At 41.4% G+C, this 25,982-nt stretch overlaps 1 protein-coding gene across 3 annotated transcripts in view; it reads left to right on the top strand.

Moving 5' to 3' along the window:
- Positions 1-25,982, top strand: part of NR3C2 (nuclear receptor subfamily 3 group C member 2) — a gene marked incomplete at its 3' end in the record, with an annotated part of 201,279 nt that overhangs the window by 166,432 nt on the left and 8,865 nt on the right. For 2 of the 3 annotated variants that reach the window (XM_080343531.1, XM_080343530.1), the window contains 3 exons: positions 2,575-2,913; positions 3,337-3,481; positions 21,681-21,811. In XM_080343531.1, coding sequence (XP_080199657.1) covers positions 2,575-2,913; positions 3,337-3,481; positions 21,681-21,811 — 615 coding nt within the window. The remainder of the gene's footprint in view (positions 1-2,574; positions 2,914-3,336; positions 3,482-21,680; positions 21,812-25,982) is intronic. The other variant, XM_080343532.1, reaches the window with a different exon arrangement.

Below are 25,982 nucleotides of genomic sequence, written 5' to 3'. Positions count from 1 at the left end.
TGTTTCCCTATGTAATCTGTGCTAGTGCTTCAGATAATTAGCAAGTTTTTGCTAAATATATGTGGATATTGAAAAATATAATTTTAGCCTAAATTTTATTAGGACTGGCAGATTTTTATTTTATTAAAAAATTCAGCCCACCTCACTTGATCTGGATGTTCGCAGGTACAGAGAAATTAAGAAGTTGTTGAAAGCAGATACACATGCTGTAGGCGAGTTAATGAAGTGTAGTGCCCAGCTCTCTGAAGAAAAAGCAGTGAAAGTTACACAAAGACCTCTGAAGTTCTCTGTACATCTCCTGAAATCAGACAGGAAGATCCTTCTTTCACTGTGTGATGGAACTGACACCAAACAGATGTTAAGGTTTTTGCACTTACTGCTTGGTGCAATTCGTGCTGCAGTAGTAGTGAATTGTATTCAGGTTTTTAAGACCGTAGAATCATTTGGGTTGGAAAAGACTCTCGAGATCATCGAGTCCAATCATTAATCTAACTCTGGCACTAAACCATGTCCCTAAGAACGTCATCTACATGTCTTTTAAACAACTCCAGGGATGGTGATTCAAGATGATAGTCAAAGAGCAGCTGTTTGGGTATCTTCAGGATCTTGTGTACGAGTGGTAACACTGCTGTTTTCTATAGCAATGACCTATATTTACCCTAACAAATCAGCTTTTCTTTTGGAACTTGGGATGAGCCAGCTCCTCAGAGTTCAAGGTACTGTCCCAGCAAGGAAATGTTGAAAACAACAGGCTATTGTTGCACTTGTGCGTGTGTTCTCCTGGCCCTTGGGCGTCTATATCCTGCCTCACCGGCACTACGAGCTCTGGCGCAGCTGCTGCCTCTGGGCAGGCAGCCCCAAGTTCAAGGAAACTGCAAAACACTTGTGGCTGCTGCAGCCAGCAATGGTCTTGGGGCAACGGCAGCTCCACTGTGGAGGAGGGTCTCCTTAAAATGTGAGGTTTAAGGAGTTATGAGGTGGTCCTGCGGATCTTTGAGGGGGGCTTTCTGCACTCTAGTAGGAAGAAGCACATAGAGCAAGCTTTGAGAATCTCCCAGGAGGCAGCGGCACGGCGTGCTGAGACAGAATGGAACCGTGTTTCGATAATGAGGAGAGGAGGGATGAGGTGGGGGCTGGCCAGAAAGGATCCTGAAGTGCAGAAAAGGTGATATATTATAATATTTAAGGAAAGATAGGGAGGGGCAACTGATGACAGGAGAAAAAACTCAATAAGATAGACTTTGGACAGGGCATGGACTAAGAAGGGTGTTTGCAGTAGTGTTCTAAGTAGGAGTGAGATAGACTTGTATTTACTGCTGCCAGTAAAAGGAATGTTGCAATAATCAAGAGACAGGAAGATAAAAGTCCAGACGAGAGTTTTAACTGTGTACAGATAGGTAAGAAAGACTAGATTTGAGAGAAGTTGCTCTGAAAGGACTGCGAACATTTCAATTTAGTTAGTTATTTATTAACTTTACAGATTATTCCAGTTGTGTTTTACTATCGTGATAGGTGATAGGCTTTTGTTGGGTTGGGTTGGTTTGGTTTCTGGTTTTTTTTGGGCAGTGGTTTTGTAGGTTTTTTTTGGTTTTGTGGTAGATTTTTTTTTTTTTTTAAACTTAATTGTCTTGCTTCTATTTCCCATTCTTTCCTCATGCTGCAGATGATTTTGCTGGTGCAGGAGCAGGACTTTCTGCCTGCCTATATATCTGCTTCACGAAGCAAAGTTGGGAAGGCAACCCAGAGAGAACAGCTGGCATCCCTGTAAAGAGTGGAAGCACGCTAACGCTGCTGTCTTCTGGGAGTACTTAGTAAAGAAAAGTAGGGAGAGTAGCATTAAAGAAAAAAAAATTCATTATAGAAATGTTGATAGCAGTGAAGGAAGGTGTTACACGAGGCTTCGTGTTTTTTTCTTTAGCCGGGTAAATATTTTTAGCATCATTTCAGAATCACAGAATCACAAACTGTTTTGGGTTGGAAGGGAAGTACTCAGGAGAAGGGAATGAAGGTCTTACGGAAGTATCAAACCAACAGAAGCAAAGGGATTTGACTGGCTTAGGCTGTTTGGGATTGATTGACTGCATTTCTAATTAAGGCACAGCCAGGGTGAGCACTAGGATTCTAAAGCTTAGGAGGGCTTTGGGTCTGCCAATTTTGGGCATTGCCAGGGAGATTCCTTTTGATTACCAGATATGATGGAGAACATGAATTACAGATTTGTAGGTGTTAAGCGATTCATTTAAGCTACAAAAGAAATAAACTTCTGGAATTTTTAATCAGTACCAACTACAGTAACTAGGATGGTTTTATGCATCATCTGTATGGAGACAGATACTAGACATTGTCACTTCTAACATAAAGTAAAGCCATGAAAATGAGCATAGATGTGTTTCTTGGTCCTTCTTCCAGCATAATGGTGCTGCAGGCAGTGAGGCTTTTCTTCACCTCCTGGTGACTTCTACTCCTGTTTCACTTGAGAACTTTGAGATGACACTTACACTTCCATTTTCTGTAAAGCCAAGGTTACACTGGTTTTCTGTGCTGACTTGGCTCTTGTGCTGCTTGTCTTCACAGCTCGGAAGTCCAAGAAGTTGGGGAAATTGAAAGGGATGCATGAGGAGCAGCCCCAGCAGCGGCAGCAGCCACCACCCCAGAGCCCCGAGGAAGGGACGACGTACATCCCACCCGTGACCGAGCCCTCTGTCAACACAGCACTTGTCCCCCACATGTCTGCTATCTCACCAGCACTTACTCCCTCTCCTGTTAAGATCCTTGAAAGCATTGAACCGGAGATTGTATACGCAGGATACGACAGTTCGAAGCCAGACACAGCAGAGTACCTGCTTTCCACCTTAAACCGCCTGGCTGGCAAGCAGATGATTCAGGTGGTGAAGTGGGCAAAGATACTTCCAGGTAGGACCGTGAGGCGTTTGGTGACATTTCTGTTCGATCTTTCTTTTGGATTAATGAACTATTTGTCTGACAAATTGCATCTTTAATCTGTGGACTGTGTTGAAATCCCTCACAGGGGGGTTTGAAATGAACCTCTGAGACAAGATTGCTGGGTTTTTTTGATTTATGTAATGTTTATTTCATATGTCTGTGATGGATATTTAAAAAGCTTTCATTTTGAATAATAGCCTATTAAGAGGAAAACATATTTTGTCACTGGAATGAAGAATTATGGTTTTGGTTTTTTTCAGAAGTATACTTTGTGGGAGTGTTGCTCTCATTTGTTAATACAAGGAAAATAATGAGTGATGTATTCATCACTGGTTTGGCCAGCCCTTGTGGAGCACAATATAGTTAATGGGAGTTTTCTGGTTTGATCTCTAGGATTTAGAAACTTGCCTCTCGAGGACCAAATTACTTTAATACAGTATTCGTGGATGTGTCTGTCATCGTTTGCCTTGAGTTGGAGATCATACAAACATACAAACAGCCAGTTCCTCTATTTTGCTCCAGACCTGATCTTCGATGAGTAAGTATTCCTTAATGGTCCTTTTCAGTGCAAGCTGGAAGGATTACTCTGTCTTTATTTGGTTTTCAAGCATATTTGCAGTCTAAGAAAATTTCAACTAATCTCATTTTAAAAAGTAGCTTAATATTTTTTTCAGTGATTCAGTTTTCAATTGGCAAAGCTTTGATACCGCCATCCGTTTCTCCTTATGTATGTGGATGTGTTCTCAAACCAGGAGCATTCTGCTGGCTTGAAATATGACTGATACATTACCAAGGTTTATAGAAAAGAACATTTCTTGGTATCTACTGGAGCTTGGAAAAATATCTAACTTCTAGGAAATGTGAATGTTTAAATTGCCAGTTTTTTTCAGCACAGTCGTACAATGATGCTTTTGTTAACAATATACAGCTGTTCAATATGTTTTCTTGACAGTCTTAATTACCCTTCTTTGCAATCATGAAAGAAGCCAAAACGTTTTTTCAGTAATGAAACATAACTTCTTTTATGATGCATTCAAACAAAAAGAAGGATCAACCAAGGAACCATTCCTTCTGAGTATGTGTGTTCCTTTGTATTTTAAGTTTGTATTTTTAGTGCTTAGCTTTTGATGAGTATAATTTAATTTTTGTTCCATTCGCCTAGTGTTTATTCTAAGACAGTAAAGTCAAAATTTAAGTGAAAACACAGGCAGTCAAACTGGGGTAACATCGTATGCTCATCCGAGAAGGGTTTTGTTTGTTTTTTTTCTAGAGGTAAGGAAAAAAAAAACACATCACACCACAAACAGGAAAAGAATTAACACGCTATCTTCTGAAACATTCTGAAATGTTTTTCTTGGAGAAGGTACTTTGTTGCTATCCATCTTAATACTCTTTCTTTGATTTAGGAATGCCTAAATAATTAATGCATATGAGATCTGGTCCCAAAGCAGTGAGCAATATCAAAGGAGGATCGTTTGGTTTGGGGTTTTTTTTTGCAAGAGGAGGAACTGATGATTCACTGCATGTGGTTGAAAATGTACTGTCAGCCATTTTCCTTCTTGAAAGTGCCTCCACTGTGACTTGAACATTAGGGAATCATCAAAGATAAAATATCTGTAACTAAAGCCAAGGGAAAATGTGAACTTTGAAGAGTTTATTTCTCCTGGTGAAATGTAGACTAAAAGTTCAAACACAGAGGCAGCTTTCTCTTATCTGAAGTCAGTCAGTTGGGGGGTCAAAATTTATTGGTCAGGGAAATCAATCCTGCTTGCAAATGAAAGCACATGCACATTGTTAGTGTTCAACTTCCAGAAGTTGAGATCAATTGTGAGCTTTATATTGCAAGCCTTGAAGGTAAGTGCCTGGAGAATTATAATGAAGTTTAGTGTCCAGTCAGGAGAAGAACTGCAGTGCCATGGAATGCAAAATAAAGACATCCCAAAACAGTTATGTATGATAGATAGCGGTCTTCTGGTCTTCTACATGTTTAACAATATACTTGTTGCAGAGCTACCGAAGCTAGGAGAAGGCAGGTGTGTCAAAAGAGAAGAAAAATAAATTACCAGGAGCTGTGTTGAGCTATAGGATGTGGGACAGGGGCTTTTGAAGTACCTGATGGAGACAAGAAATATCCTTGGTGGTAAAAGGGTAGGAGTTCAGTGCTTACTCCAGAGTGATGACAGGCACAACACTGGAATGAGGGAGTTTCTCTCACTTCACTCACATTTCCTACTCGATGGGAATTGCAGGAGGCGTTTGTTCCAAGTTTCTCACGTTTCCACTCAGGGCAGTAGTTGTGAGACTGCATTTGGAATCTGAGTTGTGGGCTCCTTGACATGGGAAAGTCATTGAGAAACTGTAGAGAGACCTGTGATCAAGTGGTGATCAGTGCTGGGTGGGACAGGAAGGGAGCTGGACTCATGCCACCAGAAACATACTGGGCACAGTGGGGATTTAATTGCAATGTTCATTTTCCTGACGAGTAATTATAGAAAACATGGAGTCAGACTCTTCTTGGAGGTACCCAGTGGAAGGATGAGAGGCTGTGATTGCAAGTCTAGGACAACAAACTGCCTCCTGGGCAGCAGAAGGCGAAATTTCGTAATGAGATTGTGAAATAACAGAGCAGTGCACAGAGAGACCCTGGAAGCTCCATCCTTGGAGATGTCCAAGCTTTGACTGAGCAAGGCCCCAAGCAACCTGCCCCAACTTTGACATTAGCCCTGCTGCAAGCAGGGCATTGGAATTCAGACCTCCAAGGTCCCTCCCAAACTAAAGTGTTTTGTGATTCCAAGTTCAGGAGATGTAGCTCTTTTCCCAATTTTCACCTAAGGTCAGAGATTAATTCCTGGAATTGTACAAGTCAGCCAGTACACTTCCAGTAAGAAGTGTTCAGATAAGTGCAAAACATAATATATATTTCTGTTTGCGCAAATACACTGGTTTGAAACTTGCTCAGGAATTACTGAAAGCTGGTCTTGCCTTTATTTCTTGATTACCATGAACCTGAAAATGTGTGAAGTTAAAAACGTGGGCCTTCATTTCTGTGCCATGAGATTTGTCAGACTTCCCTAAGGTTCACTTGGTGCAACTTTTTGAGTGTTTTACTGCGCTTGGCATTTTAGGACATGTATTAGTTGATGCAGTATGGAAAGGAGATGCTTTAAAATTACTTTTCCTTCTGCTGACTTTAGAGAGTTATGCTTCTCTTATCACATGGCCAAGATTTTCTTGGTATTTCTTCATATTGTGTCTGGTGAGGTCATTTCCCATCTCTATGCAAAAAGCAATTAGGAGGGCCCTATATCCAATAGGATAGGATCCCTTGCCAGTACCATGCACTGGGTGCTCCAGAGGGTTCAGCGTTTTCTTCAATGAACAGTTAAAAAAGAGTGAAAGTAGAGGCTGGCATTAGCAGAATTATGTTGCTTTGTTTTACGTTAAATGAATTTTCCGTTTACTCTTAACTACTGTGAATAAAAGGAAGTCGTAATGTTTCTGCAAGGCCATGATATATGATCTCCGTTTCTTTCTTATTCTGAGGGCCTGGATAGATGGATAACAAATAAGGGTCTCTGCTGTTAATAGCTGTTAAATGAACCTTTGATTATTGTGTCAATACAGTGCAAAATGCACCCCCACTAGTATGTGGTTTGATTTCCTGCTAGGCTTATGGAAGACCGATAGTATTTGTCTGCCTTCATTTAGTCATGTTACATATCTCATTAAGTGTGGTCTTTGTCTTTATGGATAATGCATGTATTCCTTGCTTTGATTGAGCTTAAGTAAATGTGAGGATGTGAACTGAGGGATAAGAAAATGGCCACTCAGCCTGTTACAGAAATGGCTAAAAACAGCCCGAAAAGAGGTCTGTGTAAGTTACAGTGTGCCTTTTGGTTTAATCCACTTCTTTTGTAGCATAGTAGTTGTAATAAAAACTAATATTCTATACATATAACTTTAGTTTTAATCCACAGTAAATCTTTAAAAGACCATCATATATGCGACACCCCATAATTCTTATTGCAGGTAAACACTCTTAAAGGATGACTATTGCATATGTAATAAGATTCAAAAGATGTTGCAATAATATTCTTAAAACTGCAAGCTCAAATTCAAGAAGTTGCAAAATTCCAAAATTAAGGTGGCCTGTGAAATCGTAGTTTGAGCTCTTGAGGTACACACCTTAATGACTGTGTGCATAACCAAACCTTTAACTTATGTTATCACACATTATTTTTCCTGTGTGACTCCATCCTTTTTGCATTGATCAGTTTGGATGAGTTGTAGGGATGAGATAGTATTATGTAGCAAGAGACTGTTGGGTTTTTGCTTCATTCATTGCAGGCGAGGAAGCCTTACTTTGAATGGATCCTAGGGATCTGGGATAACAGAGGGATATTAGTGGGGAAGATTTTCCTAGGAAATGACAAAAGACTGTCCCTGAATCAAGACTTAAGCTTTGAAACATTTCAGGTTCCTACTCTAAAGTAACAAAAATCCCACAGAAAAAAAAAGCACTGTTGTTTATTTAACTCAAGGGAGGGAGCAAGTTTCTCTTAAGGCTTAACCAAATACTTCAGCTGAAAATTTCTAATTTAATTCAACCTGAAGCGAGCATATGCATGGACAATTCAAGTCCAGAGCATTAAATTGGTAAAATTATACACAATTGAAAGCAAGTGATGTAGCAAAATAAGATGTGTTTTAACGCTAGCTTATTTTCAGGGATTCTGCCTGAAGCTATGCAAAATGAACTGTTTGCTACAAGGAACAGCCTAAAACACGATTTTTAAGACATGGTCCTGGAAGGTAGGGAAGTTAGTTTCAAGTTCCCTTGGTCTCTCCCTTACTGGATGAATTAATCACTGAACTAACTAATAGCTAAAACAATTCTTTCTCTGGCTCCATCCTTTTGAAGGAAAAGTCCCCAATATTTTTGGAAAGAGCGTGACGGTTTAGGTCCTGGAAGAAATCCAGTCTTTCAATAGTAGGAGTTTATGTGTTTGCAGTGCAGAGCCAGATGCCTGAATCCCAGAGGAAAGCAAGGGATGCTTCTTCTTGCTCACATTTCTGTGGCAGCTGCTGTCTTGCAGGCCACTGGTGACACCTGCCCAGGTATCCACTTCCACCACCTGTATGTTAAGTCAGGGCAATGGCTGACAACCCTTCAGAGGCTCAGGAAGGGATAAAAGCCGTGGATGGGTGCAGCACTGCCAACAGAAACCTGGCAGGAGCCAAGACATGGCACAATGGGGATCCTTGTTCCCCTGACATGGGTAACCGGTAGTAGTGGTAGGATGGGGGCTGCCATCGGGGCCATGGCTTCTGCTCCCATCGCCTATCCCATTCAGTTTTTCTTTTGATTTTAGGTTTTGCATGGTCTCTTTGTAGACTTAGAATCCTTATGAACTTCCGAACAAGAGAGATTCAAATTCAAAAATATTTTGCTCTTTTTAGGAAATTTACCCAAATTGTCTTATTGACCATTCGGGCCTTATCTAGCTGTAAAATGGCAATCATCTGGGATACTGAAAGAGTTTAGTAATAGTGAGACACCTTATTGAGACACTTGAGTACCTTCAAGTACAGCATTCATTGCAAATGCACCAAATGACTAATGTGCTGTGTGTTCTTTTGCTGCTTTGATTTTCCTTGGTTTGCAGCAGCTAGAATAACTCATAGGTGTGTAAGTGTTCTGATTTTCCTGCCCATTGCATTTTTGTCTGTTGTCAGATTTTTACAGAAATTTTTTACCCTAGTCAAGGACGTGAAAGTCTGCCTGATAAAAACAGCACCAAGCGTTGCACGAGGTACCAAGAATTACTAAAGTGAACTTCAAAAGCCAAGTCTAAAAACTGGGAATAGATTTCACAAGCATTTGGATCAGCCATGTCTTTTTTCCATCTCTGAAATTATTGCATTACATCATATGCAGCTCAGTCCTCACAACAAAAAGGTTTCAGTAGAGGCTGCGGTTTGTTGGATATTACATACAAAACATTAAGAGCAGAATATAGAGAGTAATATATTGGTGCTTTTGACTGATTAGGAGAAGCTTCAAGCTATGGATTTTTGAGCTAAGTGCCTGTCCTATTATTGCCATTGCAGGCAATTGTGACACTACTGGTTACTCTTCGAGTTTGTAGTGCAGTATGGAAGGCTTTTTCATTATAAAATTCAGTCATTATTCCGGATATTTTTAAATAACCCTATAATACTATGCATGTAATGCAATTAAAAAGCTAACAAAGCTTACTACAAATTAATGTAAATCCTTCCTATAAAGTGCAAGATGTAACTTTCAGTAAAATAAAAATGTAGCATTGCAAGGATCTTTCATGCTATGCCCTTGGTAATTCCCCCAAGTATGAAGTTTTAAAATACAAAGGCGGAGAGAGGTTGATGTTAGCATTAGAGGAAGAATAGAGAATACATTTTCCAAATGAGAAAGTTAAAGTAGAGCAGATGAGGTAGAGGCAGGCAGAAAAGCATCTTAAGAACATGGAGATTTCTGTGAAGTTCCCGTGCTAATGTTGTCATGGGATATGAACGGGCAGAGGAATTTATAACCTTGAGGAAAGTAATAAAATTAAATTAAGAATTCAGATGTAGCTCAGCTGAATAGCTAAGATTTTATTTTAAGTCTACATTTATTAATTATGTGTCTTTTATTAGTAAATAGCATGTTCATTGTCTTTTCATTATGTTCCTAATTTCCTCTTATAATATACTTGTGGAAGCTGGTCTGTGCCTATTCGGTGCTGAATCCTGTAAGTTTTTCTGGTATTCTGATTTCTATAGTAACAGCAGGAAAATAAATGTAATAAAATTAGAATATTTAAGAACAGCAGATTTATTTTTTTTTTTAACCTTACATACCTCTGGGGCAAGATTGGAGGGGATGATTACTTAGGTCATCTGTACATGGTGATAAAGCCAATAAGTAACTTCTTTTATTGTTTAAAAGATTAATTTTCCTCCATTTACATTTTGCAGGATGATGGTTGTTAACCCTTATGGTAATTATTTTAATTTCTCTTGCAATCTGTTAATCCTGTGGTGTCTAAATTTAGGTACATTTTTGTAATCTCTTTCATCTGGCAGTCTCCACATCCTTCATTTTTAATTAGTATTACCACAGTGATTTTTGATAAGAGTTGTCAATGTTCATTCTTTGCTAATAAATTGTGTGTGTGATTGCTGGTCTTGTTAAAAGGTCAGCAAGCGCCCCTTGATCTTCCTCCCTGCATGATTTTTGCTTGCATATGTTATTTTGAAGAGGAATACTGCATTCATACAATCTAAACTGTTGGCACAGTGAGAAGTGGATGTCTTTACCATTAAAATTTTTATATATGTATTGTTACTGTTATTTACTTTTTTTATAAAGTGCAACTCAGTTCCCATCCAGAGAATTATGTGAAAGGCTTGTGTTACATACCTACCACAATATAGTGCAGACACAGAAGAAAATTTTTAAGAACTACTGTCATAGCTGTACTTAATAGGTGTACTATTTTTCAGGTAGTTTTTGTAAGTCTTATTGGGCTTTTTCTTTGTATTATAAGCAGGTCAATGGTTGGGCAGAGAAAGAGATTCAACTTCTTTGCAGAACTTTGTAACAGCCCTGGCTTTTAATGCCTTTATCTAAACACTTCTTAAATTTCTAGAGCGTTTCAGTTAAAACTCTGAAAGTTTAAAGGAAAACAGGAGAGTGGTTTTAAGGAGATGCATAAGAATGTGAAAACTGTGAGAAGGTCCATCTGGCACAGCCTGTCATCCTTTAAATTGGCCTATTGCAAAGAAAGCCTAAGATCAGGACGGGGGTAAAAGGAATCTTCTTCATTTGCCTGTTCCAGCAGTCAGTGATTTAGGTTCTTTCTGAATGAGAGATTGCATTTGGACAATTGTGCTTGATAACCATTCTGTATCTTCTGTGAATTTGTCTAATACCTTTTTGAATACATTTATAATGTTGACATCTGAAATGTTCTGTGGCAATCGCTTCTGCAATTTAATTATGCATATTTGTTTGTTGGAGATGTTTTTAAAGCAGGTAGCTGATAATTTAATGGAGTGCCACTTCACTCTTTTGTTTGTAGTAATAGTGGATATATTCATTTTCATCCTGTGTACGCCGTTTATCACTTACGGATCTCTGGCAAGTCCCATCATTTCTTCTATGAGCTCAAGAATCAGCAAGTCAATTTAATCTCCCCTTGTCTGTCAGTTGTTTGGTAGCCCTGACCATCCTCATCTCCTCCCTCAGTGCTTTTGCTAGCCCCTTGTATTAGTTTTGAAGGAGAGCAGGCTGACATGCTGTATTCAGATCACAGTGGATTTATGCAGTACCAAAATTAGGATTTCTGTTTTGCTCTGGACTCGTCTCTCTCACCCTTTGCTTTTTTTTGACCATTCGTGAATGCTGAGTAAACGTTTTCAAACAACCTGGTCGAGATTAAACTTAGGTCTTTTTATTTTGGGAGATGTCTTTTAATTAAGAACCAATTATTTTGTACGTATGGTGGAAGATGATTATACTGCCTGCATTGTCTTGCAATTAGTGATTTTCGCCTTTCATTTTTTCGGACAGCCAGGCAGTTTTGTAAGATTTTTCAGCGATTTTTCACAGAGAGTTCTTGGTTTCATCATCTGGAGTCATCAGCAAGCTCTGTCACTTCCGAAGGTTATATTTTTTTTGGATGATGTATGAGTACAGTTTTCAGCACAGGCCCCAGTGCAGAACTCCATGAGACTTCCCTGGTAACCTCCATCACTTGTGTGAGAGATGTCCATTTATTATTACCCTTGGTCTCCTATTCTTGAGCTGCTTTTAATTCTTGAATAGCCCTCCTCCTTAACCCTAAGCTCTCTTGAAGAGCTTTCAGAAGATCTTTCTAATAGCTTTAAAATCCAAGTTGGCCGTGATTGCATCCCTGTATACCTTCTGATACAAAGCGCAGCAGGTCCTAGACCAGTAATTACCCACGCTGGGCACGCCGACAGACGGTGTTGCAGCCCATACCCGGGCTGCACGCCCCAGTTTCCTTCCTGTGGAAACCAGGGCAGAGGAGAGGAGGAGGAGGGGAGGGTTGGTGTTCTCTTAGGTCTCACCCCATATGGCTGTGGGATGCAGCTAGACCTGGCATGTGCAAAGCATTTCCATCGTGCAGACGTTGCCTGTATCGACCAGAGCATCCTTGTGCTGTCATCAGAGCGCTCTTACTCATTTGTGAGACGTGACCTCTCTTTGCCAAAGCTGTGCTGACTTCCTTCCATTATAGCATGTTTATTTCTCTGCTAATGCTCCTCTTTTCAATCGTTTTGCTAGATATAGAAATGAGACTTACTAGACTCTGGTCTCTTGAGTGTTCCCTCCCCTCTCCCAGACCCGTTTTAAGAAATCAGTCACGTTTGTCACCTTCCATGCCTTTTATAAGGGCAATTTAAGCAATAAGCTGCACAGCACAGTTAGTAGTTCAGCAATTCCATATTTAAGTTACTTTACAGCTCATGGATGGATGCCATCTGGTCTTGGTGATTTATTACTATTCATTTTACTTTTTTTTTTTTTTTACTTTCTTTCTAAACCCTCTTCTACTCACACTTCAGTCTGAAACTAGTTCTCACACCCGCAGAACCTTTCTGGAGTCCTTTATGGAGAGCACTGATGCAAAGATTTTATTTAACTTTTCTGCTATGGCTTGATCTTTCTCAAACACTTCTTTTTCATCTTGATCTTCTGTTGGCCCAATGGATGCTCTGGCAGGTTTCCAGCATGTTTAAAAGGGTTTGACTGTTAGTTTTTATGACTTTAGCATGAAGACTTGCCCAATGATTTTACTTTTAACTTGGCATAATTATAGTCTCTTAGTATCATCTCAGCATGACTTTAGGACAGACACAGACATTTGGGAGGGTGTCTTATCACTTCTCTTGAGGTCCTTGGCAGGAAAGGCTGGGATAGAGAAGAGTTCTGTTCTTTTCAAGTGTCTGTTTGAACGTGATGGAGCTTTAATCTTTCTGCAAATCAATGAGCTGTTTGCTGACATCTCCAAATGCCTTTCACATGTATAGTTCTTCCTTTTGCTACTTCACTGATGGAGTTAAATATGAATTCTCCAGATTAAAAGAAAAATGAGGAAGCAGATTCCTGTAAACTGGTATGAGAGGAAGGCGTGCCTCAGTTGTCTTCTAGAAATTGCCAAGCTTTGCATGACAACATGAGCAAAGTGGGCCCTGGCATAATGGATGTATAAAACTATACCTAATGGGCACCTTTTCTGACTGGTGATACCTTTCCCTGATGAACTTTAAAAGAGTATTTATTGTCGTGTGTACATTATCATCACTTGTAATTGAATGTGGTACTTTAAAAGCATTGTGCTAAAGGCATAATTATGTATTTTCTCATTTAAACTGTAATTTATCTCTTTTCGAATGCAAATGTAAACCAAAAGAGAGTATTTGGTATCAGGGTTCTGCTAACTGCATAAATTAGCTGTTAATTCCAGGAGATACTTGGCGTTTTTTGCTCTTGATGTGCTTGGAATTTTAGGGTTACATAACTGGGTGATTAAGTTGGATTTTAGCACAAGTTTACTGTGACTGACTGAGGGCTGAAGCTTTCCCTTGGCAATCATTATGCACAAGCTGTTTCCAGTTCCTTTGTTGATGGGCATATAACAGGAGAGCACTTAGCTGACACTTCAGAGCAGCTCTGAATTTCTCTAGTATCGGTTACCTGGGATTGTATTCTCTAGGATCACCAACAGGACTTCTTGGGAGAAACCTAATTTTCAGAATTGACTCTTTTAAGTTCAGTGTAGAAATTGACAAGTTTGTATGCCTTAAGAGAATAAAGAAGTCAAACTCAAAAACATTAGAATCATCATAGATGAGGTGATCACTCCAACTTTACAGAAACTGGAAGAGGAATGAGCATCCTATCTAGAATACCAAAAAGTAGTACAAGCAACATTTAAGCCACTTCTGTATAGCTTATCAGTTTGTTATGGCTGAAAAGGCAAAGAGTTTCACTGAAGTATTAAGGGAAATGCAGACTGATATAGAGAAAATCAGGAAATGATGGCTGAAACTGAAAAGAAGATGAAACAATTTAATGAAGAAGTAGCAGAGGTGGAAAAGGAAAAGGCTAAGGTAGTTGGTGGTAAGCTCTGTTCACTGGAAGATGCGCTTTCAGAAATGAAAAGACTTGATATTAAAGCAAGGTGACAATAAACATGGCAGATGCTCTCTGTTAATCCCCCTCACCCTCTACCCTCTCTCGGCATGAAGGAAAAAAAAAAAAATCCTTGCTAAGGGAAGGTGATAGGAAGGAAAAAGAGAGAGACTTTAAGCTAGAAAGAGTCTTGCAAGTTGGAAAAGTTTTAAAGGCTTTACTAACGCTACTAATAAATAGAGAAAATATACAAAATACACAAAACTAATCTTGGATACTTGATAGGGAGTTGGTGTCGCTTCAGTGGCAGCAGAGCTGGGTGGGTGGAGCTGGCGTGGTGTCAGCAGCTGCAGGGCAGGGACTCAGAAGTCCTGGGCGGGACTTCACAGCAAACTGTAAAACTGGATTCAAGGCCTAAGATCACAAGTAGACAGGCAGGATCCTCTCTAGATGCTGGCCATGGTCAAAGAGAGTGAGACCCTCGTGATCTCCTTCTTATATGTGATGTATGACGTGGATGGGATGGAATACTTAGTTGTTCAGTTTTAGTCACCTGTTCTATCTGCCCCTCCTTGCAAATGTGTCCCATTTATCAGTTAACCTAGGTTACCATGGTAATAAATTTAAACATGGGGCTCTTCTGCATTCCATTGGTCATCTTATCAGCACTGAGCAGTGTCCGAAAAAAAAACAGGCAGCTAACTTCAGGAAAGCACAGTTCTTAGAAGTCAGCTCTAAGGAAAATTCACTAAAAGAGAGACTGGTCTTGTTTTTAACAAAACCAGGACACCTTGATAATGGTAGGTCTACATGTTCTTCTGAAAGAGTTGGTTGGAGGAGATCATTACTGACATACTTCTCTTCCGGCAACTTTTAGAGCAGGAATTCTGTCTGTTTTGCATGACGTGCTTCCTTGCAGCAAGCAGCTTTCTCCTGTTGCGTGTCTGATTCCTGCAGGAACACTGTAGCTGGAGGCGTCTCCAGGGCCCTTGAGCCAATTCCCTGCTGCTACAGGAGGATCTCGCCATCAAAACCTCCTTATTTTCAAAGTAGAAGGTAGTGCCAGGGCTTTGCTGCTATGTCACATTAATAGGGCCAGGGGGGTTTTCTCCACACCTTCTCCGCAGAGAGAAGGAATACTGACTGTCGGGAATGGCTGAAGTCAGGTAGGACAGGGCAGAGGAATTTGAGGGCAGCAGGAGGAGCTGAGGTGACATTTGATGGCAGATCTTGCAGCTTTGCTTTAAGACGTGACGGCTAGCACCTGCCTGCCTCTGCACGAAGGATCATGTACCTTCATACTTGGGCAACAGCTGCATTGGGCAGTTCAGCAGTATCAGCCAGAATGTCCTGGAAAGGTTGGAGTATGCGGGAAACGCAGACTGTTAGTGGGGGCTGAGTTGATGACTTTGTTTTGGTTTTGGTTTGGTTTTCTCCCTGAGCCTGGTGCGAGGACGTTGTTTTCCAGCAGCACAGCAGATCAGGCAGCCAGGGGCTGTGATGTTGTAACCTGGCTGAGATCCACCGTTGCTTATGTGGGCAACAGGGTGGTCATCTGAGATTGTCACCTTTATGCTGCCTCTAGGCTAATGCTTTCCTGGATAAACCACCTAATTCGCAGCCTCTGTTTATCCATGACATTTTAACCAACTGCAGGGTAATAGTTGAATTCTTTCTCTCCTACTGATTAGGGAGAGCATCTGCTGCCTTATGAGTAGGAGGTCACTGGTGGTGCCAAAGATGGGATATTTATTTCTGCTTCCTCACTGACAAGTTAAGGGAAAAATGGGCTTGACCCAAATTTCTCTCCAGTTGAAACTGATGACAAAGCTGCCATTGATTTCAACAGGATTGGGTTGCCAGCATTTGCCATTCATGCAAGGTAATAGGTATTTTTTGCTTCCTGGAAGGAGGTAGCTCTAAAGCTTTAAGAGTTTAAGACAGCATGTTGAAGGGCGTATGTTCTTGTCTCTTTCTGCTGTGGCTTGCAGAGCGAGCACAGATTAGAAAGTGCTGAATAAGAAATAAGTGCTGAATGAATAGTCCTGATTGAATTTTGCCTGAATTCTGCATGTCTTTTGGCTTGGATTTTGATCAGTGCAATGACTTAATGATGCTGCTCCAGCACTGCTGACTTTGGTTGCATTTATAAAGGCTCCAAGCTGGGAAACAGGTGTCTGGGTACAGTCCCCAGAGCAGAACAATGTGCAGTGTTTCCCAGTGCCACCGCACACGAAGCAGAGCGGTGATTGCCCCTTCGCATGGAGGAACAGATTCAGTTTTGTGCCGGGTAATGTTGTTCTGTTCCTACTGTTCCTGATGATGAAGCTGTTGAAGTACAATACTCCCTCAAGAAAGAGATAATTGCTGTTAAAACAATAAGTTGGGTTTTTTATCTTTCCTCAAGAACCTCAAAACTGTTTCCAGACAGGTGAACCCCTCCTAAGGCAGGTGAGATAATTCGGATTGAGGGCTTTTCCGATTAGATAGTTCGAACAGCCAAACAAGGGACTCTGATACCACGTCCCTGCTCTTTTTCCCGTTTTATCCACAGCTTGCCTGCCTTGCCCCTTCTGGCATGGTGGAAAGCATATCTTGGTTTCTGAGGTTTTCAAACTAGGTTTGACCTTCAGGCCTTTAGCAAGTGTTTTTGTTGGGTTGCATTTCTTTATTTGTTTTATTTTTGTTACAGTATACTGTGCTTTATGAATTTTCCTGAAATCATTTTAAATGATGGGTGGACTTTGAACAGATACAGATTTTAGTCTTGCAAAGGAAATGCTCTTGGTTATAAAATTGAAAACCATTCTTAAAGGGGGAAAAAATGTAAAATCAGGAAACACAAAGAATATCTCTTTGACATCAGATTTTTGCTACAAGTGTAGCTTGGTCTTTTCCTAAGTCTTTTCTGAGTCTTGGAGGCCAAGGGATTAAGTCAGCTGCATGTTTGTTCCTCTGAGGAAAGGGGATGCATTTGCCTGGTTTTTCTTGGGATTATCAGCAAGCCACTTGAATAGTGATGAATCTCCAGAGCCCCCACCGCAGCTTTCTCTTTCTTTGCTTCCCTCTCTCGTTTAGGAAGATGTCTTGTGCTGTGGCTTTGAAAAGTATCCATGAGAAAATAAATAAAACATGGTATCAGGTTTGGTTTGAAGCCGAGTTTCGCCTGTGAGAGAGTATTTCTTGATGCATGGTTTCCTCTCTTCGGTTATGGTCAGTTGAGTTGCAGTTTCCACACTCAGCAAGGAGATTTACGATACTAGACTTTATGATGACTTCATAAATTATAAGTTACTTATTCATAACAAGTTGTTTCTGTACAGCACACCTGTCTTGCATTTTTTGATGTGGCTGGCTGTTTTCTGTGAAGGTCACATAAAGGAATTAATGATATCTACGACTGATTTGATTTTTAGGATGCCTTGTCTTGAACCATTTTCTTCCTGGTGTGACTGCTCAAATCCTACATCTCTGTTGTACTTGGGTGGGCTGTCCTGGGTGATTTGGGGCATTAGTCCCGTTTTGGTTGGGTGCTCAAGCCGTTTGCTGTGTCACTTACCCCTGTGTAAGAAGACAACTGCTTCATCAGAGCAGGGGAACAGCAGGAGATGGGTTTGTTTGCCACCTTCTCATCCACCTGTTCAGCTCCCTGGGGGTAGATGCTGAGGGTGGAATAGGCTGAGGTGTTGGGCTGGTACCACAGAGCTGGTCATCACGCAGCCCATCTGTGGAAGGGAAAGGAAATCTGGAATCAGTGTGGGAATAAGGGCAGCAGGGGTGAGAGATGGGGACACAAGAGGTTGTGTGTGGTTAGGGAGAGATCCCAGATGAAGTGAGGAGAAAGAGAAGACAGACTCAGGGGAGGTACCAAAAAGTCTGTCAACTAGGAATACATTTGCTGTCGTTCACTGAGAGAAACCCAACAGCAGGAACAAACCCCCTCTTCCCACCGAGGCGGCTGGGGTGCCTTGGGAGTTCCACCCACGGGGGCGCCCACCTCGTCTTCCTCCTGGGGGAAAGGAGGCAAAAGGGGGGACATGGTGAGCGAGTCTGTGACCAGGTGACATGAGGTACGGGTGGCCAAAGAGGGTGTGCAGGAGCAGACAGGGCAGTAGCTGGGGGTCACAGGCTGGTTATGGCTCCCCTGCCCGTTCCCAGCACCGCGGCTCAGGAAAGGTCGAGCAGAACGTGAGCCCAGCATTAAATTAAGCCTGTAAAGGAGACACTCAGGGAACTTAAGATGGATTAATTTAAGGTGTAAAATTTAAAGCGTATTATTATGAAGGAGGATTAAGTTAAACTGAGCTAATGATCCCGCTTTTGAATGCGTATCCATGCAGCAGATTCGGAGTTTTGGCTCCACGCCTTTTGTTACTTGAATGTAAGAATGCATGTTCTTAAATGTCCCCATAAGGACACATGCCCTTATATGTTCTGCATTTCCATGTCAAGAGGTTTATATGCTGAGTCAGAAGTAGAACTGGTGTTGGTTTTGCTTTTATTTCCTCTTTAAGAAAAAATAAAAGTGGGTGGGGAGAAAGGCAACGTAGAAGTTGTATCCCCATGGTGATAATGGCATTTGTGATGACTTGTTGGTGTTTATTCTTAGAGGAGGCATTTGATAAGGAGGAAATAACTTTGTTCATGTTATGTTGACATGCCCTTTTTTCTATATGTCCCATCACTTTTAATGTATGAGCTATTGCTTTATTTTTTTGTTACTCTCATGGGATTGGGATATCTGCAATGTCAGCACGTGAATTTTCCAGAGGTTGTGTACTCTTATTTTTTACACTGTGTGAGTTAAAAATCAAATGCAAAGTTGAATACTGTAAACTCCCACAAAATGGTTATCTCATGTTAAACAGAGTCATGTATTGTCACATAATTTGTAGCTAGTAATAATTTGTAAATAAGTAATAATTCAACTGAATTTATTTTCAGGAGGGAAACTGATTTGAAATTACAGGTTTGCTGTATGTTAAACTGCTTAGTAACTCTTCTGTGTATATTCTTACCTTGCTACAAACAATGCCATGAGGTTTTCTTTGAAGGTAGAGATCAATATTTTGAAGCAGGTAAAAGACAAAATATATAAAAAACAGACACAACAAACAAAACCTCACATTTACTAAAATTCTTCTATTTAGGCAATCATATAAAAGCAAAATAGGAAGAAAAGAGATAAAAAGTAAGATGTCACAAAGTGCAATGCAATGTAAAAGGTTTTGATTCAGGATACGTTGTCAGAGTTGTTTTGCCACGCAGTTTGGTGAAAGCATAAGAAGGCTGAGACAAAACCTTGAAACGTTTCCTTTTATTTGCTGTGTGGGTTGTGGTATCAGATGAAAGTTCTGGTGCTTCTTGTGTCTGTGGAGCCCAAACACGGGCAGGGACGGTAGCAGCTGCTTCATGTCCTGAGGTTGGAGAACTGAACATATAATACACTGTTGTTGTTTTGAATCCTGCTAGTCTTCAACAGTTTGAGGTATGCACTGAAATGATTTTCTTTTTAAATACAAAAATGCCTTTGTCATTTGCCTTCCAACTTTAGTACGTATCCATCTGAGCCTTCTGCAAGAGCTCAATGAGGAGCCGCCGTTATCTGTGTCCTAGACTCGGACTGGGTAATTTTAGGAAGATGCATAATAAAATAAACAAACATGGTATTACTACTACTACTAAGTTTAAAAAAAAAAAAAAAAAGGCAAGCTGGAAGCTCTTAGTCTAAAGCAGAGGGTGGAGCGGGGAGAAAGTGCAGAGCCCATATAACAATGGGGAGTCCGCTTTATTAGTATTAAGGAGGAAAATAAAATCTGCTCCGGCAGTAGTGAAATAAAACACCAGGAAGATTACATCAGTCTTTGTTTGCACACAGTATGGTTCTTCTCTTTCACTAGCCAATTTGTATATTTGAAAAGGCAGTTGCTTGGCTAAAATAATTAGCTGAACTTCATCCAGTTCCCCAATTATGTGAAAAAATGTTTGAAGAAATATAGACAATTGTTGTTGAGCAATTAAAAAAGCAGTGGTCACTGAACAATTATAGCACCTCATCTAACTGCCTGTATATATTGTAGTTTCAAAATGAGACAGACAATTCTCAGCGACTCGTTGCTGTAGCTTTTGGGGCTTGGGATAGTGGCTTTAGAAGTATAACAAAATCCTTACTAATTCTACCTGAAACTTGTGCAGGATAGAGAAGAGTGATAGGGTCTGAAGCTAAATGTATATTTAGAGGGGAAAAAAAAAAGAGTAAACTGGATACAAGTCATATATCCATATTATTCTACAATTTAATGAGCAAAAATCTGTATTAATAAATGAGATAGTTTTATTATATATTCCTTTATTCCTAACTCTCTTAGATCAGTATTGTGGGAAAAAAAAATAGACACAATTTTTTAATGTTTCAGCATTTAAATAAGAGACTATTGCAACAATTTGACTAACATTAATAATTCCCTGTGGAAGGTCCAGTGTAGTATATTAGCAAGAACTTTAGTGGCTTGGAAATAATTTCTCCTTGTTTCTATGCTTTCATCCAGGGAGGCAGAGCTGTTACGTTTGCAGGAAAAGTAGTAATCAGAGATTTTAAAATGGAGGCTACTTGGGTAGGATGCAGAGTGCTGCTGGCTGAGGCAGTGGTCAGCCCCATCATTTTGTAACTTCAAACTCCTCAGTAGGCATAAAGCCATTAACAAGAAGTCATGTGTTTTGTTGTTGTTGTTGTTGTTTTAATTTTTGTTAAACCACTTTCCCATTTTCCAGACCTGCCAGCCATATTTTTACGAGACTGTTACTCAGGGTGAGAAGAGTCAAGATGTCTCTGGTGGAACGGTGGAAATCACAGGGCCCCTCTGGCTGTGTGCGGTGGGCAGCCGAGCTCTTTACCTCGGCTGGTCCCGCTGTCTGTGGCTGGAGGCTGCTGGGCTGGGGCCAGGGCTGACCCCCACGACTTGCTGCAGGCTGAGGCTGTCAGTCCTCCTTGGCCATCCCTTCCCTCAGCTCCTCTGCACCAGACGCTTCTGCATTATGTAGAACATAAATGCAACATATTGCACCAGTCCTGACTCCTTCAGCAGGCTCAGACAGGGCAGAGCTGAACAAACACTGACGATTCAGACACATTTTAAAAACATTTTTGCCAGTTCATTAACATTGTCACTGTATAAAACTCAAATTAATTGTGTTGCTGTTCCTTTTAGGGTGGTGGTTGTTGATGCTGCTTGTGGTCTGCTGGGTAGCACAGGAGTTGAGCAAAGCAATGCCCACCTGGGTCCCTCAAAGCTCCCAGGCAGTGGGTTTTTCTGCCAGCCTAGGAACACGGGGACCAGGCAGCATTTTGGGGCTGGCGGGGCTCCTGCTTCATCCCTGTAGTCCCCAGCTCCCCTCCCTAACCTGAAATTTGCAGCTCTGGTGTGTCTCACCGACCTCTGCCCATCCGTGTATGGTTTCCAGATCACACCTCGCCTTGCTCGCGCGCGGGCTGCCCCATGCTCGTATGTCCTCCCATATTTACCCTCTGAATATTATTTCTTTGTCTTTGCAGGGAACGAATGCGCCAGTCTGCGATGTTTGAGCTCTGCCAGGGGATGCACCAGATCAGTCTGCAGTTTGTTCGCTTGCAGCTTAGCTTTGAGGAGTACACTATAATGAAAGTTCTGCTGCTGTTAAGCACAGGTAAGTTAGCTTTATGGGCATGTGGGGATACTTGAGAATAGTCCAATTCACAAAGAGGTGAAGTGATTTTAACTACTGTGACAAAAGAGCCAAACTGTTTCCAGCAGGGCCACAGCAAAAGCCCGGTTTTATCTCTTAGGGCCTTATTTGCAGATCTCACTCTCCATTAGCATGGGAAGTGTCTTTGTAGTTTGAATGTGCATTGGAGGGGGGCAGGAGCAGCCTGGCAAGGGGCTTTGGCCCCTGTCTGTGGAGGAACCTCTCGAGTCTGCCAGGTGTGCCCAGAAAGTGCAGTGGCTCTGGTGACTGGGGAGAAATAACCACTCAACACTCAAAGCCACCAGTTTGGGTGAATTAATGTCAGCTTTGAGAGTGCAAGATGTACATTGCCTGTAGTGCAAAATGGGAACTTTGCCAATGCCAAGTGAATTGCAAATGGTAAACCTTTTTACAGGACTCTGAATGTTTAATAAATGGCAGAACATGCTTTATTTTTCTCTTGAATGTGTTTGTTAGAGCACCGTGTAGTAATTAGCAGATCTCTTGATCTTATCTTGCTGAAAATACTGAAAATCTCCCACTCTGGTATAATCATATAAATACACAGGCAGTTTGTATGTTACTTTTCCATCAGTCTTGATGAAAAAGCCGCTTACCTGTAAACAAACTTTCATGTGGGCAATTACACTATACTCCTTTTTGTGGGATCCACTCAGTGACACCATCACGAGATAACGCGTCAGCTGGGCCTTCATGATGTCACTTCAGTGAACTCACCAGGCAAGAATTCCACAGGCAGAAGGAGGCTGGATGGGGACATGGCGTGGGGAGAGGAGGAGCAGGAGCTCAGAGGAGCCGCGGTGGCTGTTCTGGCCACCAGCAGCAGGACGCATACCCAAGGCTGCCGGGTCCGGGGGCTGCCCAGGCTCATGCTGTGCAGAGCGTCTCCCCATTCAGTGGTGAGGGGAGCCCAGTGTGGCCTTTGAGATCTTGCTGTCTTCTCCCATCACCCCATCCTCTGCCCTAGCAAGCTGAGAGAAGAAACTAATGGCAAGCGACAGGCATTAGTTGTGCCACGCAGGAGGTGCCCGTGGCACCCTCCCCAGTAAAGGGAGGCAGAGCGGGCTGATGCAGCGATGGATTTAGACACCCCAGAGCCTCCCGAGTCCCCAGCCCTGACGTGGACATGTTGGCTGCAGGCGGAGTCAGATGCCTACAGAGGGATTTGTAGCATCCAGCAACTCCTCCAGGCGAGGTGGTGGGATGGGCTCTTTCTCCCTGTCCGCAGTGCCTTTCCTTCACACCTCGCACATCCCACCCAGCTGGGAACTCTGTGGTTGAAGTGCTTGCCTTTGAAGGAGGACATGAAGCTGCAGTTCCCATCCTGGCTGGAAGGGATTTGGATGGGCTAACAGAAGCCTCCTGGTGCTGTAAGATCTTGGGCCTTGGCTGCCTCCCTCTCTCCCTCTCGTTGAAGCCCTTCCAGCTCCCAGGGAGCAGGAATGCTGGGGGAGACATGCCACCAGCTGGGGAGCACTTTGTGTCACAGCCTGTGGGGTCTGGACCCCAAGTCCTGTTCCACCAAGGGGTTGAGGAGGTGGTCTGCTAGGGAAACTGAGACTGTGGGGACCTGACATGCTCTGGGGTAGCCCTGTGGGGGTAAATGGGCTTTTTTGAAGGCTGTCACTCCAGTTTTTCCCAGAAGCAACCAACTAAGCTTCATGTGGATGTGCTCAGGTGGGGTCTAGTGCCCAAAATTTTCTTGAGAGCATTTCTGGGTTGGAGATCAGGCTCTGCTACTTTTTAATCAGCCCTAAAAGGGGCGAATCTTCAGAAAAAGAGCCTAAAGGCATTCTAAAAACACAGCAAATTTTTTTAAGCTAGGTATTTTTTATTCTACCCTCTTGAGGATATTCACTGACTTCATTGTGATAATCTGTTAGGCAGGATCAGCCTGGCCAGTTAACATCAGCTGCCTGGGTCCCTTTGAAACACACACTACAATCACCTACTAAAAATAGTTTGTTTTGGGAGAATCAAGATATTTACGTTAGAGAGAAAGAGAGGAGAGAGGAATGGAAATGCAGGCAGTGATAAAACCCAGTAAGCATCACGTGAAGGGCAGCAAACCTGGTTTCAAATGATTCCACCTTGATCCAACCTTATGACACAAAACACCAGGTTTGTTTTCGTTAAAAATTCCTTTATTGAATCGCGTGATGAGCAGAGTACAAGTTACTTTGAAACTTTCATGATGACCACATCAAGGAAGTTTCACTCCATTTACATGTGGAAGAAACCACACATTACAACTCAATTGTTTTCTTGCTTTCCACAGAGCATAGATTTTGGGAGCTTGCCAAAAGCATTGCTGCTTTTAATAAGTAAAATCAGAAACACTGGGCAAACCTCCAGAATTTCATGTTTTGCTTGAGTTCTCTTTATTTGTGGTCTTTCTTTCTTAATAAACTGGCGGGGGTGATGGTATAATAATTTTCAGACAGAACAGTAAAATACATAGTAGTAGATGAAGAAAGAGTGGCTCTAACAGTCTTCAAGCAGCATGTAGGAAAACAGGCCTGTAAATATTAAAGGAACTGTAAAGCCTGTGCATTTTGTGTCAGGGCCACAGTATGCTCCGGTGGCTTTACTCATCTTGATTGATGTCTCTGTATTCATTCAGCTTGAGCTGAATTTGTACATATGTTCCAGACAGTTTCTTCTGTCTGTCTGACTGAGAGATTTGGCACCTAGAATTTAAAAATAAAACATTATGTTTATATAATATAAATATTTAATATTTACCAAGTGGTAGGCAGGTTGGTGTGTTACCTTCTAGACTTTTTCTAAAAATTCCTCCTTGTGGCCCCTTCCAGCACGTGATGGTCTCAAATCTTTCCTGCTCATGTGGCGGTAGAGCTCCTCCTTCTTTTCCATTGCTAAATTGCTCTGGTAGATAGTGCTGATAGAAGATACTGGTGCTTTTTCCGAAGGTTCTACTCCAGAGCCATTTGGGCAGTTGTTACCTGCTTATAGTGTGATTGCGTTGGGATAGAAGGCAGTTCACAGGATTTGAAAGAAAAGGGAATGGATGAACAAGACAGCTGCTGTCAAAAAAGTTAAGTCAGACTAAGCTCAATTGGAAGATCACCTTTTTTCTTTTTTATTTTTTTAATAAGTAACCTCCTGTTTATCTTACCCTGACTTGGCTTTCTGACTCGCTTAGAAAATAAATTTGCCTCTGTACAGTGTAATATTTCATTTTCCTTCTGTGGACTAACTTTAAGAGATGCAGACTAGGAAAATATTTCATGACTAAGCAGTATTCAACCAATCCAGGTATTAAAAAACCAGAATGTTTTGTCTGATGTTGTTAATAACCTCTTTGGGGTTTTGGTAGAGACCTGATCCTGTAAGGCATTTATTTTTGGGGCAGAACCTGCTGGAGCGGAAGGGTATGTGCAGTCTGTAAAGAAACAGTGCATTTTGTAATTAGTCTGACTGAGATGAGCCACAGTAAAAAGCACCAAAAAACTCTACTTTTAGCTCATTTGTGAAATGATCCCTTTGGCAGATGGGAACCGTGACAGGACACTAGAAATGCTTGTATTAAAGGCTGCAACTGTATGTCTGCGTTAAACACTGGGTCAGGATCCCAGTTTGGAAAATAGTCATCTGTTCCATGCAGAATAACAGCTCTGTTTGTTCTAGGTGTTATGCAGATGCTTACTAACATTCAAAGAAATTTTAGATGTTACTTGATGGCATAAGAGCGTGTCACTTGTTCTTGTAGCATTTCTGCACGTACCAGCTGTAATCCTGTACCTTCCTCTCCTCCGCCAAGTGTGGGGAATCATTCAGGAATGATAAATCACATCTTCAGCTTCTAAAGAAATATGCTTGATCCATCTACTTTTTTGATATTTTTTTTTTTTCTCTTTGTGTGTGTGGTTGAGTTGTATTAAAAACAGTTTCAGCATGAGGATAGCATGTGTTGTACGTCTGAGATGTTATCTTGTCCTCTGCCACAGCTTCTTCAATCACAGATCTGGAGAGGATGCTTGAATCACTTGAAAATCTGTCTGATGTTGTTGATTCCATACCAATGTCTGTAAAATTATGGATTTTGCTTAAAGGTTTAATTATTTCATCCATTAACTAGTGTAACTTT

This window comes from Nesoenas mayeri (genome assembly GCF_963082525.1).
Source record: "Nesoenas mayeri genome assembly, chromosome: 4".
Taxonomy (NCBI): domain Eukaryota; kingdom Metazoa; phylum Chordata; class Aves; order Columbiformes; family Columbidae; genus Nesoenas; species Nesoenas mayeri.
The sequence above is the reverse complement of the archived record's forward strand: the minus strand, read 5'-3'. Positions and strand labels throughout refer to the sequence as shown.